Source organism: Lates calcarifer, linkage group LG9 (genome assembly GCF_001640805.2).
Source record: "Lates calcarifer isolate ASB-BC8 linkage group LG9, TLL_Latcal_v3, whole genome shotgun sequence".
Lineage (NCBI taxonomy): Eukaryota > Metazoa > Chordata > Actinopteri > Centropomidae > Lates > Lates calcarifer.
Window position 1 is genome coordinate 14,309,600 of NC_066841.1, and position 17,870 is coordinate 14,327,469.

Sequence of the window (17,870 nt, forward strand, 5' to 3'; positions counted from 1 at the left end):
TACTGTTAATCATGACTAATTTGACTGATATTAACATTTTGCCTCAAATTAAAGACAATAGTTTTCCTCAAAGTAAACTGAAAATGAGCAGAAAGCACCAGTAGGACTAGAAGTATTTACTCTTACCATGATATGGCAGCAGAAATCAGTTTTATTCTTTTCTTTTTTTTTAATGCTGATTGCTGCACTTTAACTTTGTTACTTCTGTGCCTTTCTTATATTATATTTTATATTTTTATTTTTCTATTTTGGTCACCCTTGTTTCTTGCTGCTGTAACGTGAATTTCCCACAAGTGGGATAAATAAAGTCTATCTTTAATCTTTAATCTTTAACAAGCAGGATAAGTCAACCTATGCTGAAAACGCAGTTATGAACAGGGACAAAGCTACATCTGTGTCTAATAATGTGGACCAAGGTGGCAAATGCAAAACTACTGTTACAGAAAAAGTAAAAACAAGTGCTGCTAGAGTAAGTTTCGATAATTCATGCAACCAAACTCTGCGGTAAAGAAGTTTAAAAAAAAAAAAAAAAGTACAAGTCCCCTTTAATTCAAGCGGATGTGACGCATCCACTTCCTGCTGCCAATTAAATGGCAGCCTACACACTGGCCACGCTTGCCTTGTAAAAAAGTGCCGTTTTTCAATATATTTTCCACAACATATTCACAAAATCATCCTGAACCATGTCCGGACGACAGAACAACAAACTGCCGAACAATCTGCCACAGCTGCAGAATCTAATAAAAAGAGACCCGCAGTCGTACGTAGAGGAGGTAAGTGTTGTTAGCTTCGTGGTTGCTAAAATTATTAGCTTACAGACTCGTCCAGAATTGTCAACACACACTGTTCCTGTGTCTGCAACAGTTTCTACAGCAGTACCGACACTACCAGTCCAATGTGCAGATCTTCAGACTGCAGCCGGACAAGCCCAACAAGGAGCTGGCAGACCTTGTCATGTTTCTTGCTCAGGTAACTTGTGCATTAAAGTCTGTATCCAGTGAGCCTGTGTCATGCTGATCAGTAATACAGAGAGGCTAATGAACTCTTGTTGTTCCTCAGGTCGGTCACTGCTACATACAGCATCTGTCCACCTTCCCCCAAGAGCTGTCTGAGTTATTACTCAGTCACCACACAGTCCTCGAGCCAGACTTAAGAATGGTAAGAAAATGTGTGACTTACCACTACATTCATATTGGGGCTTATTGTCATTTATGTAAATGGCCTGCTAAAACCGCATTGTAATGTTTATTTATGTGTGTGTGTGTGTTCCTCATGTCTTTGTCAGACCTTCTGCAAAGCGCTGATTCTTCTGAGGAATAAAGATCTAATCGACCCCACCGGCCTCCTGGAGCTCTTCTTTGAGCTGCTGCGATGTCACGACAAGCTGCTGAGGAAGGTTAGAGCACCCAGTCCTCAAACAGCTACAGCAGAAAATGCCTCCTCTCCACTGCTCCATCAGTCATGTAGATTTAAGATAGTAAAAGTTTCTGCCAAACAAAAACTTTGGAATGGTTCATTAGATTTTTCATAGTTTTAAGATTTTTTTTTGGTGTATTAATATAAATCCTTTGACGGAGGGACCTCAAAAGAATTCAGAATTCTTATTAATACATGTGTTTAGTTGTTGACATTCTTCTGTTATGTTTCTGATTTTTTTTGTTTCTTCCTCGCTTATCAGACGCTGTACACACACATCGTTGCTGACATCAAAAACATAAATGCCAAGCACAAAAACAACAAGGTCAACACAGTAAGTACACATACACACATGCTGTACGTACCTAGTGTGTGCCTGACTAATACTATGTGATACAGCAGCTTAAAAAGGCCACCACTCACCCTCTAAGTTACGCATCTTGTGTGTTTTCAGACGTTACAGAACTTCATGTACACCATGCTGAGAGACAGTAATCCCATCGCAGCAAAGATCTCTTTAGATGTGATGGTGGAGCTGTACAAAAGAAACATATGGTGAGTGTCAGGATTTATAGACTGAAATAAGATATTGAAGAGGTCAGGAGGTTGTTGTCATCATTTCTTTGACCTGATCGTCTTTTTGTTTGTGCCAGCAGGAATGATGCCAAAACAGTTAATGTCATTACAACGACATGCTTCTCCAAGGTGACAAAGGTATGTCTTTTTCACTTTTACAGCAATACTTTGCTCACTGTACTGAATGAATGGAGGAAGCTATACATATTCACCTGCATCCCCCCTTCCTTTAGATCCTTGTTGCGGGTCTTAAATTCTTCCTGGGCAAAGATGAAGATGAAAAGAATGAGAGCGATTCAGAGTCAGAGGCAAGTACCACGGATACAGCGGTTAGAGAGAAAGGATTGTGTGCTTGCATCAGTCTAAAAGATGGTGATTTTTAAGCTGAGGCATGTGTCTTTTGATAAGAATCAGTCTTGTCTTGCAGACAGAGGCACCGTCAGCCCGAGACCTGATGGTGAGATACTCCACAGGCAAGAAAACTTCCAAAAACAAGAAGAAGTTGGAAAAAGCAATGAAAGTCCTCAGGGTACCACAGTTGTATCTACTACACATGACTTGTTTTGTCACATTTCTGTTCAAATAAACCGAGTTCACTGTTTTAAATCTCTATACTCCTGTGCTCTCTGGGCAGAAACACAAGAAAAAGAAGAAAGCGGAGGTGTTCAACTTTTCTGCTATACACTTAATTCATGATCCTCAAGGTTAGGCTCACCTGTCCTCTCTATACAACACCACACAAAGAATTCGTCTGCAGGTCATTTGTACCACAATTTACAGAACTGTAATCTGTTAAATATCTTTTTTTTTTCCTAAAGATTTCTCTGAGAAACTTTTGAAGCAGTTGGAAGACTCTAAAGAGCGCTTTGAGGTGAAGATCATGATGATGGAGCTCATATCCAGACTGGTTGGAATCCATGAGGTCAGTGATTACTGCACATGCTGGTGACTGTAAATATAAGTTCAATTCAGAACAGATCAACAGGTTTGTGCTTCTATCTAGCACTGCTTTAAATACTAATTGTTAGGCAGGCTATTTCACTTTACTGCATTTATTTCAGCTTCATAGTGATATATCAAATTGACTAGACATTGTCACTTTTTTGGTTGCTTGCATTGTTAACATCCAACAGATATGGATGTAGTTATGCATGCCTGGGTTGTGGGTATATATTTGATGGGAGCATAAATGAGGTGTGAATGAAATCTAGTAGTGTAATACTTAGTGTTCTCTCTCTGCAGCTCTTCCTCTTCAATTTTTATCCCTTCATCCAGAGGTTTCTTCAGCCCCATCAAAGAGGTAAAAAAAAACAAAAAAAACAACAACCATAGACTATGTAAATGAAAGTTTTTTTTGACTTGTGCTGATGACACATTTAAAACCATTTGTTTTCTCTGTAGAGGTGACAAAGATTCTCCTGTGTGCCGCCCAGGCCTCCCACCAGCTCGTCCCCCCCGAGGTACATTAGGATTTACACACTTGTTCAGCAACACACAGATTTCACTCCAACACTGTTAACGCTGCTCATTCCCACTCGTGCAGATCATCGAACCCGTGATCATGACCATCGCAAATAACTTTGTGACAGACAGAAACTCTGGGGAAGTCATGACTGTGGGGTGAGTGGCCGCCATGACTCCTATCTGGTTACACTCATCCAAGGTTGATAATATAATATAATAGAGAAAAGTAAACCAAAAATACACTTGTAGCTACCATGTTCAGTATTACTTATTCATTTTGTATGAAAGCTTTCCTCTTCTCCCGCCTTAGTATTAATGCCATCAAGGAGGTGACAGCCCGCTGTCCGCTCGCCATCAATGAAGACCTACTGCAGGACCTGGCTCAGTACAAGACCCACAAAGACAAGAGTGAGTGACCGCCTGTCTGTTTTCCTTGCACTCATGCTTCTGTTTGTGAATGCAGCAGTTTAAGATATGTGAATGTTGCATTCACTCTCACACAACATGATTGTGTCTGTATTTGCCTCAGATGTGATGATGGCTGCCAGGGGACTGATCCAGCTGTTCAGGAGTCTTAATCCACAGATGCTGCACAAGAAGGACAGGGTGAGCTCACTCAACTTGACCAAAAAAAAAAAAGAAAGAAAGAAAAAAATAGAAATGTGAAAAGAAAAGACAGTTACTTCACATACAAGTCAAAAAGAATGATTTTAGACAGAATTCCTGAATGTGCTTAATATATAATAATATATTGTGTCTATTGGAAAAATTTGCTTTAGTAAGCTATCTTTTTTTTTCTTACCTGCATCAGAGGAGAATGCTGTGAATAGACCCCAAACTCTAACAGTGACAAACCTCATCTCTGTAATTGTAAAACCATGTTTCTTGTTGTCCAGGGGAGACCCACAGAGGCGTCCGCAGAGGCCAAGATCAAAGACTACGGAGAGCTTGAAGCTAAAGACTATATCCCTGGAGCTGAGGTCCTGGAGGTGGAGGAGGAGAACAAAGAGGGAGAGGAGGATGAAGGTCAGCAGCTATGTGATTACTGAATCCACAAGATTGGATTTCGTTTGCTTGATTTGAACTGCAGAACACAATCTGTTTTCATACTGTGCTGTATGTGTGTATAGAGCTGATAGATGACTTTTCATATTGTACAACAGATGGCTGGGAGAGTGCCAGCATAAGCGACGACGATGAAGACGGGGAGTGGGTGGACGTCCACCACTCGTCTGACGAAGACACGGGAGAAGTGGTGAGCGAAAAAATGCACACTGTGACAAACTGATGAGGGATAAACATGCGCTGTAACTTTTTTTTTTTTTGTGTGTGTGGTTGTGTAAGGCGGAGAAGCTTCAGAACATGCCAGTTGAGGAGAGAAAAGCCAAAGCAGCGGCGGTCAGCGGCAGCAGGCTCCTCACTCAGGATGACTTTAAGAAGATCCGTCTGGTCCAGATGGCCAAGGAGGTCAACGCTGCGCCAGGCAAGGGCCAGAAGAGGAAAAACGTGGACAGTGACGACGAGGGTGACAGGTGACAAAGAAAGATATTTGAACTCTGAGTTAAAGGAATAAGAGTAATCACTGTAACCTTTAGTTTGATAGATAATTATACTGAGGTTTTAATGTTTTTTTTCCAATCTTTCAGAGGGGAGCTGCTGACCTTGAGGAATATTGAGAAACTGCATAAGAAACCAAAAGCAGACAAGGAAACACGCCTGGCAACAGCAATGGTAAAACTCTGCACTAACTGGAGTGTGATTTAAAGTATTCCCGGGTTTACCTGTCAGCCTGATGATATTTCCTTAGTCTATAAAACAGGAGAATGCAGTTGCAAAAATGCAAATGCAAATAATATATTGCTAAAAGCCCATATGACACATTCACATGACTTGTTTTGTCTGACCAACATTCCAAAACCCCAAGAAATTCATTACACTAATTTTCTTTTTTTGTTTCTTGATCATTACAGTAGTTAGTTGATTAATCGTGTGGTTAATCGACTAATCGTTTCAGGTCTAATAATGGCATTTGATTTTCCAGGCGGGGCGGACTGACCGGAAGGAGTTTGTCAAGAAGCGAACCAAGCTGAACCCACATGCCAGCACCAGCAATAAGGAGAAGAGGAGGAAGAAGAACTTCATGATGATGAGACACAGTCAGAATGTGAGGACCAAGGGCAAACGCTCCTTCAGAGAGAAACAGGTAACTCATACCTATCTGAACATATGTGTCAGAATAAGCTACTGTCTTTGACTATGGAGGAGGATGAAACAGTCTTTGAATTTCAACTAAAAATATGTTTTTTGTGTTTTTTACCCAGCTCGCTCTACGAGATGCACTCCTTAAAAAGAGGAAGCAGCACAAGTAGGGCACGTGGAGATAATGCTGGTCGTCCAATAACAAAAGTGATCTTTGACTATGTCAAATAATATTATACATCCTTCAAATGGCCTGTAAAACTTTGTTAGCTTATTAATGTATTATTTTCAGTGAATGAACTGCAGAGATTTACACTGCTGTGAAATAAATCGTCCTTGATAATTGTGTGAGTGTGATTTTATAGATAAGTCTTGTTGTTGTGTTTGGTTCTGTTTATGCTGCAACTCTCAGTCTTTTCTACTAAAACTTGCTCTCTTTCCAATCAATAAATGGCCTCCAACTGGTCTCATATAAAGTTAACAAAAGATTATGTACCTGTATAATTATAATGTATGTATCTGGGTATAATTTTGGACAGCTTTACACACTCCTCATAAGCAGCACATGAAACAGCTTTGGTTAAAATTCAGCATATAATCTACTTGCATATATATAACACAGTGGTGGTAAGATTTACACTCACTGCAGTTGAGTTTTTAGCAAATTGTGATATCTCCAGTGTCTGTGTTTTGCATTCATTGACTTGGACCTTGTATTTTGTGGGTACATTGATGATGGAGATCATCTTGATGTATACATATATAATCAAGTCATTACATAATATATAATGACTTCATTTCAATATTTCTCCTCTGTGTTTGAAAGGTACAGCAGAAATATGCAGACATAGCACTGATATACAGTAAAAAGACCTCAATCAGGATGTAAGGTGTTGTTAATGTATAATTTTAGGTTAGACTTTATTGGCCAATATAGTTACATAACAATTGTAATTACAGTCTAACATTTCCTTACTTTGCACATTACTGTCTTGTTTAGTGCCTTATTTTGAACATGTTAACGTTATTTACCAAAACCTGTGTTCAAGTCATACAGTCATGTATGTCAAGTGAAGAATGTGACACTATTTTTTATGTATTTGGTTAAATAACAGAGTTTGTAACTGTGCAGACTTTGTGCTGGTGTTTCAGAACATTTAATCTGTTACAGTTAAACTCTCAAGTGATATGCGTATCAACTTTGAGAGAAGAGACAGGTGTCTGTTGATCATTTATTTTTGCTTTGCGTTGGGGAAGTAATAACATAGTAAATAGGTTCCCTAAACTCTTCATAACCAGCAGTGGAGGAAGTAGTTTGATCCTTTCCCTAAGTAAAAGTACTAATACCACACTGTAAAAGTACTCCATCACAAACAACAGTCCTGCAGTAGAAGTATGTATGTATAATCTGGAAAATGCACTTAAAATATCAAGTAAAAGTACTCACTGTGACCATTATACTATTATATGTTAGAATATTATTATTACTGATGTATGTACATATAAGAAACTGTTGCACTTGGTTGAGGTGGATTTACAATTATTTCATAGAAGGCTTGGGACTATGGCTATTTAATTACAAATGATTCTCTTGATTAATGAATTGTTTGCTTTCTCTGTCTGACCATCAGTCAAACCTCAAAATTTATTCAGATTATCAAATTTAAGACAAGAAAAAGCAGCAAATCCTCAGTTTTCAGAGGCTTGAATCATGAAATGTTTGGCAGTTTCCCTTAACTTCATTAATGAGTTATTAAAATACTATATTTTCTGTTGATTGACCAATTGATTATTCAACTAATTATTTAATCTCTATATATTTTGGGGTAATTTAACTATGCATCATATTTTGTAAGCTCTTCAGTATTTTCTGTGTAAAATCCTGGTAAATGATAAAGTAACTTAAGCTGTTTTTGTTTTTCACTGTATTTTATTCTTTCAGCTGCAGGTCAGGTAATGCTTTAAAACCACACTACCCATGAAGCACCTGGAATCACAACAAACGTGCTAATGCCAAACATTCCACTCAATGAAGCCGGCATCTTAATTCTCGCTGCGACATGAGGTACCTGAATTAAACTCATTTCACTTAACACTGCGATTATCCAAAGCTTTATAGTCATTTGTATCATTCTGTGTTTAGTGTTTGTTGCTAAATTCATGGCTAAATTCGGGTCCGTTCTCTGCTAGTTAATGTTAGCTGGATGCTAGTCTGCCTGATAGCTGCTGTTAGCTAGCAAGCGAACCATCACTCTTAAGGTAGTTAGTTAGATTCATCATGTTCATTAGAGGTATTTTTTTTTTGGTGTCTAAGAGATAAACGAGCTTTATCAACACTGAATTTGTTAACGTTAACATTTCATTTATTCCCAACCACATCCGCTTGATAACTAAGCTCGTTTTGCCTCACAAACTGTTGACGTGTGGTTGCATGTTTGGTGTGTTACATCGAGATTATGTACCGACCAGCTGAAATAACTGATTTTAAGTATTGTACACAGAAAGAATCGACATGTCAAAAATAACCTCAGATGACATCTATCGTTTCCAGCAAACAGCTATGTGCAATATTTGTAGTATAGCTGGTATCTTAAGTACCTTACATCTTCTTCAGTTTCCAGGAGTAGCTTTTAAAGCCTCGTTATTACATACTAAGGTCTTTATGGTGCATATTTTTGGTATGTCCAAGTATAAGTAGCTTGCATACTTATACACTTGAGAAAATTAAATGTTTGGCACATGGTATGACTATAGGGGCTAGTTTGATAAGTTAGGACTACTATCCAATCAAAAACCAAAATAAATTTCTATAGCACAATTCAGTTGAGGTAAATCAAAGGGCTTGCATAATTTCAGACAGTAAACAGAGGAGCAGAACAATCCAGTGAGTGGCCTGTGTGATTTGATAAACAAGTGGTTATGAAAGATCAGATAGTACAAAGTGCGTGTGTGAGACATGTAAAACCTCAGTACATTGTTATTCTAACGGTGAAATAACAAATAGTCTCATTGACATTTGTCTCTCATTTCCCCAAGCTGCCTCACCCTCACAGTCTAAAATGTGGTGCAGGAAATACAGTAATTCAGTGTGCACAGGAAGCAAGCTCATTAGCTGGGTAATCGACTCTCCTGTCACATTGCCCTGACCAAAGGACAAACCATGGAAGCACAGTATTAGCTGCTGTGTCCCTTTGGAAGTGGGTGAAGTAGTATGACATGACAACAGTGGGTTCATGTGAGTGCATACTCGTCTTCTGTTTACCTCTTGTGCTTAATGCGGCATGCTGGTTGTCTAGTGGGAAGTCCCTTTTGTATGGTGGAAACACACAGATGCAAAGAAAAATGTTGCACGGATTTGAAGAGGTTGCTGTTATTGTTTTTCATTTTGTGCTCAGTGGAGTAGTTGTGCAGTACATCTCTGTTGTTAAATTATTGACTATCTCACTCTACTTACTCCTCATAAATAATAAATCATAGGTTTGAAGGCCATAAAGTGTTTCAACTGATCCTGAGTCCATCTTTGAAGAGAAGCTGAATACTACTAAATCTCTACATGTGTTGACAGAGGAAACGGTCTCAAAGACAAAATCTATTGACAAGCCCACAGAGTAGTACAGAAGTGGAAAGAGCCTTATGATCAACAGTGCATATGATGGGACTTGATGTTTTCTGCTCTTATAGTTGAGAGGACTAGTGATGAGGGGGCGATACACAGAGTCTATTCAGTTTCAGAGGCACAGCTTAAAACAGAGACAGTGCATCATCTGTAAGGTGTGGGTGGAGCTTTGGCCTCTGGCTGTCTGCTCTCAGTTCCTCAGCTCTCAACTAGAGACTTAACAACTGTGGAGATTTTTCATCAGACTCAGCAATAGGTAGGAATTTTTACTGGTTTGATTGTGCTGCTTTATCTGAGTAGCGTGCCATGTTATCTTAGAGGAATCTGCGCGTCCTGTTTCATTTGGTTTTTTCCCCGTTTGCCTCCTGTCTTTGCTAAGTGAGTAAAGGGGAAGTGACACTGAAAGGGGGAGGAATACTCACCAAACTTGCTCAGCTGGCAGGCAGTATCCCCCCACCACCAATTGTCCTTTTCTTTCCTCCATTTAAGCCTGTAGAATGTCATTTTGCACCGAGCAATGTTTCTGTTTCAGAATGTGAGTTATTCTCACACACTGGCAGATAAAATTTGGCCTGCTTATTATTCAGTACTGTTGTTACCAACCTCTACACATAATAACGCTTGATCAAAGAGCACTGCTACTAAGGAGTATTTCTGTTACTGATTAATTTGTTGTTGGATGAACTGGAGTGTAACCATTTTTACATATGATTTATCATTTTTAGTTATTACTTATTTGTTGTTTACCCCTACCTGACATAGTCTTTACCAGGTGTTCAAATGCCTCAGCGCTCTCATCACTCTTGTAGGTGTTGTTTCCTGTAGCCAGCTATGGCACCAGGGGATGTGGTGCCAGACCATGCCAAGCAGCTGAAGTCCAAAGAGAAGCGGCCTGGAAACAGGGCATCAAAAGCAGACTGCGAGCCAGATGGCTCCTTTGTCTTCGAGGCTCACGAGGCTTGGAAGGACTTCCATAACTCCCTCAGGCACTTCTACGAAGTGGGTGAGCTCTGTGACGTCACGCTCAAGGTAGGTCACTCTGTCTGGACTCAAGCAAAAAGATTTGTTTGTCCTATATTTTTGGCACGACTGATCATCCGTCATGTTTTTTCAATAATGTCAAGATGTGATTTTGTAAGGAATATCTCATGGATTTTATGTTTTTAGGTTGGCAGTAGGTTGATACCATGTCACAAGCTAGTGCTGGCTTGCGTTATCCCTTACTTCAGGTATGTTCCATAATATATATACAGTGTATTATATATAAAATCAATTTTCAGTGCAGTACAGAGATTTCTTCCTACTAGTGGACACTGAATCTTCACAATGACTTATTTGAACCAGTTATTTTATACCTGTGTTTTCTTAATGCCAAATAGTGCATACCAGATATGCTTTTTGCTCTGACTAAACACACTGAAATTAAAGCACAAAAACTGTCTGTAAACTGTCCTGAGCCTGAACATAAGCTTCCAGTATCATGAAAAAAGACCAGATTTTGTCATTTCAGTTAAGCTCACTTACATAAAAATGCTCAGATGGAAACAGGGCATATGTTCCCTCTTGTATATCAACATATCGGGAAAAATATGTCACATGAGATAGGCTTACACAATCCTCTGAACTTAAGCTCTTAAGAAAAAATATTATTGCATAATGGAAGTGTAAAATGACAAAATATGACTGTTGGCTTAAGTATTAACTGTAGAGTAGTCTTTTAAAGACTTCAGGACAAAGTATATTTGTATATATTTGATGTGCTCTTGCAGAATGCAAAATTTTGTGGAAGGCATTTCACCTTGTTCTTATCTAAGTGGATATTTCTTCCCTCAGGGCCATGTTTCTGTCAGAGATGTCGGAGGCCAAGCAGGAACTGATAGAGATCAAGGACTTTGATGGTGATGCCATCCAGGACCTGGTGCATTTTGCCTACTCCTCCAAGCTCACATTAACTGTGGACAATGTCCAGCCTCTGCTTTATGCTGCCTGCATCCTTCAGGTAAAGACACACACACATTTTAACAAGCATTTGTCTGATAGAATTTCAGTTTGTTATGCACTGAGAGAATGTCTAAAATGCTTTTGTTACTGCCTGAATCTATTAGGTGGAGTTGGTGGCAAGAGCCTGCTGTGAGTACATGAAGGCCCACTTTCACCCCACCAACTGCCTTGCAGTTCGTACTTTTGCAGAGAGCCACAATCGCGTGGACCTGATGGACATGGCTGACCGCTACGCCTGCGAGCATTTCACTGAAGTAGTGGAGTGCGAGGACTTCACATGTGTGTCTCCCCAGCACTTGCGCACATTATTATCCTCCAGTGAGCTCAATATCCACTCAGAGACACAGGTGTACAATGCAGCGGTGAAATGGCTGAAAGCGAACCCACAGCACCACGAGGCCTGGCTGGACCAGATCATGTCTCAGGTTAGAGAGTGGATAATGAGGGTGTGGTTTGGTTGGGCTGAATGTTTATTTACAGATGCTGGTCCTCCACATGTTTTGGGTGTGTGTTTGCTGCTTTACTCATTAACCAAACATTTAGCTATATAACTATGTGACATAAGTGTTACATAAACAGTACATCCACAGCTTTATGGCATCATTTGTACAATATATGTTGGTCTCTTCTTCAGGTACGCCTCCCCCTGCTCCCCGTAGAGTTCCTGACTGGAACAGTGGCTAAAGGACTGAAATGATCAAAGGTAACTTGAGTTGTCGTGATCTGATGGACGAAGCCAGGAACTACCACCTCCATCTCAGCAACAAGGTGGTGCCTGACTTTGAGTATTCAAGCCGTACCATACCCCGGAAACACACTGCAGGTAAGCACTTATATGGTGGTGATTTTGAATATGTAACTGATTTTATGGCATTTGTAGCAACATTCAGCACTTTTTCCTCTTATTCTAAAAAAACACAACTACTTTGTTTTCCTGGGTGTTTATGTGTTGTAACAGTTCCATCATCATAAGATAAGCACATATATTTTTTAATCTTTTTAAAATGTTGAGTTAATTCTGTGGTTCTGTGGGAAGTGTAATGTATGTTCCCTCACTGTGCCATCCGTTTTGTTTTTTCTTACCATTTCTTCAGGGGTATTGTTCTGCGTGGGTGGCCGGGGGGGTTCAGGCGACCCATTTCGCAGCATTGAATGCTACTCCATCACCAAGAACAGCTGGTTTTTTGGCCCTGAAATGAATAGCAGACGGCGTCACGTGGGTGTGATATCTGTAGGAGGTAGGACGGGTTATATATGACAACACCAGAGGAAGTGAAAGACAGAGCATGGAAAGATGTGGTGGGGTTTAGAAAATGAAAATCACAAGGCAATATGATGACAATGATTTTATATCATATACACATTCTGAGTCAAGTCAATTTTATTTATATAGCGCTGAATCACAACAAAAGTTATCTCAAGGCACTTTTCATAAAGACCAGGTCATAGGTCCCCACTATGAGTAAGCACTAGGCAACACTGGCAAGGAACACCTTCCTTTTTAAGAGGCAGAAATGTCGATCAAAGGCTAAAATGGAGGGCTAGTGAGTTGAAAAAAATATATAGCAAATGTTATAGCAGAGGCCTCTACCTCCAGCAGAATTAAAATTGTTAGGTGAGAAATGTCCATCAGAATGGACTGCTACTTCTGTAAATGTAGTTATTAGTAGGGTAGCACATTCTGCCAGGTAGGAAATTTTAATCAGACTGGGTATATCCTACCTGACAGAATGGTATTAGTATCACATAAAAATATTACTTGGTGCTAGTCAAAAAATGTGAATTAGTTTGGTCTCACTATATTAAGAACCATAGATCATTTGTAATCATGGATCTGTCCACACAATCATGAAGACTCAACTTCATATCTGTTTATTGTTTGTTTTTCAAGGCAAAGTTTATGCTGTAGGGGGCCATGACGGTAATGAGCACTTAGGCAACATGGAGATGTTTGATCCCCTCACCAACAAGTGGATGATGAAAGCCTCGATGAACACAAAGAGGTACGTGATACCACAATATGCTGAATGTGATTTTTTTTTTTTTTCCTTTTGCCAACATTCCCTTTCCATTGTGACCTTTTTCAAATCTGTGCTTTTCACACCCAATAATTTTTATTTTGAAAAACATTCTCCAGACTGTATCTGCTTTGAACAAGGATGTATGTATTTGTCAGGAGGGGTATAGCCCTGGCAGCTCTTGGTGGTCCTATCTATGCTATTGGAGGTCTGGATGACAACTCCTGCTTCAACGACGTGGAGCGCTATGACATCGAAAGTGACTGCTGGAGCGCTGTGGCGCCGATGAACACACCCAGGGGAGGAGTGGGATCTGTGGCACTGGGGGTAAGACTGAAGACGAAAGCCAGTAAATTATAACTGATGTACACTACGATATCTACACTGCTTTACATCCTCTTCTCGCCAGAGTTTTGTGTACGCAGTTGGAGGTAACGATGGCGTGGCATCGCTGTCAAGTGTGGAGAGATTTAACCCTCACCTCAACAAATGGACAGAGGTCAGCGAGATGGGCCAGCGGCGGGCTGGGAATGGAGTCAGCAAACTTAACGGCTGCCTCTATGTAGTGGGTGAGAGGAATGAATAAACACATGAGATTCTCAGTTTGACTCCCAATTCCTTTTGTAGTCAGTAATGTTTGTAGTAGTCATACACAGAAGTTCTAAGATGTATTTTGTCCACGCGCTTGTACTGCAGTGACTGAAATTACACTGACTCAACACTGTCATTATTATTTTATTGATGTTTCTTCCTGGTACATGGTGCATTTTTTGATACACGTGTATCACATCGTAAGTGCACATTACAGTTTCATACACAAATGTGTGAAAGACAAAAGTTCATGTTCTGTCTCTGGTAACTGATTTACAAACTTTAAGGATGAGATTTTTTATTATGCCACTCGAATCTTAAGAGTCATTCTAGATTCATTAAAACTTCTGTTGTGGCATTTTGCCTAGTGAATGACTGTGGCTTTAAATAGACGCATGAAATCTTCCTCTCGCATGCCTGCCTGTTGGCAGTCGTTACACCTGAGCAAGGTTGTTTTTCTCATGTATTCTTATTATTCTATGTGAAGTAAAATAATCCTTCCTGTTTGAATACCCTTAAGCTATTTTTTTTTTTTCACAAAATCCTCAAAGATACCTGTTGTCTACATTTCTAGTCATTTTTGTGTGTCTTCCATCATTTTCTAAAGGTGGTTTTGACGACAACTCACCCCTGAGCTCTGTGGAGCGATTTGACCCACGAATGCACCGCTGGGAGTATGTGTCTGAGCTGACCACCCCACGCGGTGGAGTCGGGGTTGCAACTGTGATGGGAAGAGTGTTTGCAGTCGGGGGCCACAATGGGAACATTTACCTGAACACGGTGGAGGCTTTTGAGCCTCGAATGAACAGGTGAGGAAGAGATGATTGAGGACTGTGTAATGTGATGTGTTTCTGAAGATGATCGAGGTACAAGGTCCGATAATTAAAAAGCACTTTTTCATAGTAAGAACCTTTTGTGGTGAAAGCCCATGAGGACAAACTATAGGGGGTTCCAGGCATCAGGTTCCTGCTTCTTTTCCCGTTGCTCCTCCAACATCTGTGAATATCTGAAAATGTATGTGATGCTGTAAAGAAACTGGCTGTCTATTACTAACACTAACAGTCAGTTCAGTTCAATTAAAATACTTAATTTGTCAATCAGGGGGCAGTTTGAGACAAGCAAGTTAGCAAACCCAAATATACATAAACAATTCATTCACACACATTAAAACAATTCAAAAATACAAAATATGGTAATATAATGGAAACATCTTGCACCACGACTATTTACAGGTATAAGTGCCTTTGAAATAGAACCAAACTTCCCTGTATTTGTTCAATTGAAAACACATTTCTGATGGTGTACATAGTTCTTCAGTATTAAGTGTTTTGCCTGTGATTTTAGAACTAATGTTAATGCCACCTTGCATTTGGTTCCTGTCCTCTAACCAGCAAATATATGAAAAAGTTAAAATATGTGTCTTTGTGATAATTAGATATTGCAGTGGCCAAGGGGAACAATGTTAAGTGGAGGAAATGTAATGATACCACAAACATAGCCCACATTTTAAACTTGTTCACTCAGGTGTGATAAGTTTTGGCCTCAATCTGTTACATACTTTAATAATTACTCCTGCTTTAATAGAATTCATTTTAACTCTGCATTTACAGACCTAGTTTAAAACACTGTAGTATTGTTTATGACTGTACTTATATCCTCTTATAATGTTGCTGTGATTTCTATCTGTTTGCTCCTCAGATGGGAGCTGGTGGGTTCAGTGTCCCACTGCCGCGCCGGAGCCGGAGTGGCCGTCTGCTCGTCTCACGTCAGCCAGATCAGGGACGTCGGACAGGGCTCCAGCAACGTGGTCAACTGCATGTGACCACCGCTCCACTTTGCTACCAGGTGACTGCCTGACTGCCAGGTCACCATCAGATCCAATCACTGCACAAGCACACAAACACAAAGCACACACAGACAGTGACACAGCAACATTATTACTGTCGACACTGTCTGAACATCAGCCTCAAACCGATTAAGGCTGATCTTCAGTTTGCACTTGGTGACTGAGGGATATTAGGGAGATTTAGGTACTTGAAGTGCACATCTGACAAATCTGAAGTCTTCTCTGAGAAAAAAATGACACATTCAAGACATTATTCTTGACTCGTGCTGGTGTTATTTGCAATCAGTGATGTAGTATTTTGTACTGTATTTTCTTTTGTCTCGCCTTGACATGGTTTTGACTTTTTTTAAAGGGAAAATAGAAGCTGAGCCTTGTATTTAATACTAACCTCTTGAGGATGAGAGGTGAGCTTGGATTCACTAGTGCTACTTACGTGCACATAATGAACAATGGGTTGTGCAGCGGGCCAGTATGAAAGCATTGTCTCTGGATTACTCTGAGGGTTGTTTTCATTATCCGCAGAGATGTGACAAATCAGTCAAACATTCATACTGGATTCAGCACCTTGTTTGCAGCGGAGCATGTGAAATTTAAACACTAACATTTTCATCAGTCATTGTCAGGTTTAGATGTCAAATACATTTCTAAGATTCCTGTGGTCTTTTCCAAGGGTAAGTGAAAGCATCAGTTATGGCAGTTCCAGCTGCAGTAAGCTGGTTCACACCTGAGCAGTTCCAGCTGGTGGTTTGCCTGTAATTGTGTTTGAACAATCATTTAAAGCAGATTGGGACAAATCAGTATCTGGTTAGGAGGTGACGGAAAAAAGGAATTTAACTGCTACAGAGTGCCAACACAAAAAAAGCGAGTCAGTCACCTTCACCTTGACCTCAGAGAGGAAGGTTGGAGGACTGATCAGAGCAATACGGCACCTCTTCAGTTCTTTTTCAGTTTACATTATTATGTAGAGATGCGTTCAAACTGACAGGGGCAGGTTTTCAAATTTAAGATTTGTGTTTGACGATAGCTGGACTGTCAATAATCCTAGTCGGAGAGTTTTGAGATGTGTATGAGATTCAGCTGAGGTTTGTCTCCACAGACGGTTCTGTTATATTTTAATATATGGACATTTTTGTATTATAAAATAGGTGTATCTTTGGTATTATTCTTTACTACACTATCTAATCCATTGCTGTGCACTATTTTCCTAGAATAGATATGAAGTCTGAGTATATTTTTGTCCTAAATGGAGAATTTCATGTTATGAGTTTGAGGATGTTTATTTAACACTAATGCCTATATCTGCCATATCTAAGAAAAATGTAATAATTTTCCCAATGACAGTTTGTTTTCAGAATAGGTTGACAGAATGATGACTTTAAAACAGAACTGCTATATATGGTTTATACTAGAAGTATACATATTACTGCACAGTTTGTGTTTAACCATTATTAATACTATCAATCATTTTTACTCAAATTGAAGTTGTTTCCAACTTTGTTAGCAAATGAGCCAGATACTGAGTCTTTTGTAAACTTGACTGTATTTTGTGTTGTTCTTCCTCCTCTTGACCGCTTCCATCTTGTGCTTTTTATTCCCATGGTATTGGTATAAATTGGTACAATAAAGTTCAGTGTAAAGTTAACTGGTGGGATTCCTCCTTTTTCTGTAATAGTTTATAATGTTTTTTTTTCTTGCAGTCAGAACTGAAGATAAACTGGTTAAAAGAAAAAAATCCCTTCAGCAGTCAAGTTTGTGATAATGCCCCTTTATAAATTTAACTCTCAGTTATGAACGATCACTATCAACATACACCACAGGCTGCTCTGAACCTAAGAGTTTGTGGAAATTTTTCCATACACCTACCATTTTGAAGTGTACAAGCTCGCTGAGCAATATAAACCTAGTATAAATGAGAATCTGATTTCACGTTTATGTTTATTGTTTTGTAATGACCTGTTAAACTGAGTTAAAAAGTAACAGTTTGAGGCAGAGGCTTCGCTGTATAAAGTTTATTGACAGTTGACATGTGGTTGTTATAAACTGTGTCTTCTGGACTTTGTGGTTTTCACTGTGTCAGGTGTGATTTGCAAGTTCCACACTGTTTCACTGATTGTTTACATATCATGAGAGTTTCTGATGTTCA

General features: G+C 39.5%; 2 protein-coding genes across 2 annotated transcripts; both read left to right on the forward strand.

Moving 5' to 3' along the window:
• Positions 1-568: 568 nt before the first annotated feature.
• On the forward strand, positions 569-5,998 carry sdad1 (SDA1 domain containing 1). The gene is made up of 22 exons (XM_051072933.1): positions 569-773; positions 865-969; positions 1,060-1,158; positions 1,286-1,396; positions 1,679-1,750; positions 1,871-1,971; positions 2,073-2,130; positions 2,226-2,304; positions 2,424-2,521; positions 2,627-2,696; positions 2,811-2,914; positions 3,235-3,292; positions 3,394-3,452; positions 3,536-3,612; positions 3,767-3,864; positions 3,986-4,062; positions 4,353-4,482; positions 4,620-4,711; positions 4,801-4,988; positions 5,103-5,187; positions 5,498-5,659; positions 5,778-5,998. Exons 1-22 carry the CDS (start codon positions 684-686, stop codon positions 5,823-5,825), a joined length of 2,061 nt encoding a protein of 686 aa, XP_050928890.1. The 5' UTR covers positions 569-683; the 3' UTR covers positions 5,826-5,998.
• Positions 5,999-7,615: 1,617 nt separating this feature from the next.
• klhl8 (kelch-like family member 8) lies at positions 7,616-17,369 on the forward strand. Its single transcript, XM_051072935.1, is given in 13 exon segments — positions 7,616-7,720; positions 10,081-10,300; positions 10,439-10,500; positions 11,105-11,270; positions 11,377-11,697; positions 11,907-11,957; positions 11,960-12,095; positions 12,367-12,510; positions 13,164-13,275; positions 13,449-13,617; positions 13,700-13,859; positions 14,489-14,690; positions 15,580-17,369. Coding segments are annotated over 12 exon segments (1,845 nt in total). The 5' UTR covers positions 7,616-7,720; positions 10,081-10,102; the 3' UTR covers positions 15,704-17,369.
• The last annotated feature ends 501 nt before the right edge of the window (positions 17,370-17,870 follow it).

Coding starts and splice junctions, on each gene's coding strand:
- sdad1 (XM_051072933.1), top strand. CDS start 684: ATGTCCGGACGACAGAACAACAAACTGCCGAACAATCTGCCACAGCTG. Junction 970..1,059: donor TTGTCATGTTTCTTGCTCAG/GTAACTTGTGCA, acceptor GTTGTTCCTCAG/GTCGGTCACTGCTACATACA. Junction 5,660..5,777: donor GCTCCTTCAGAGAGAAACAG/GTAACTCATACC, acceptor TTTTTTACCCAG/CTCGCTCTACGAGATGCACT.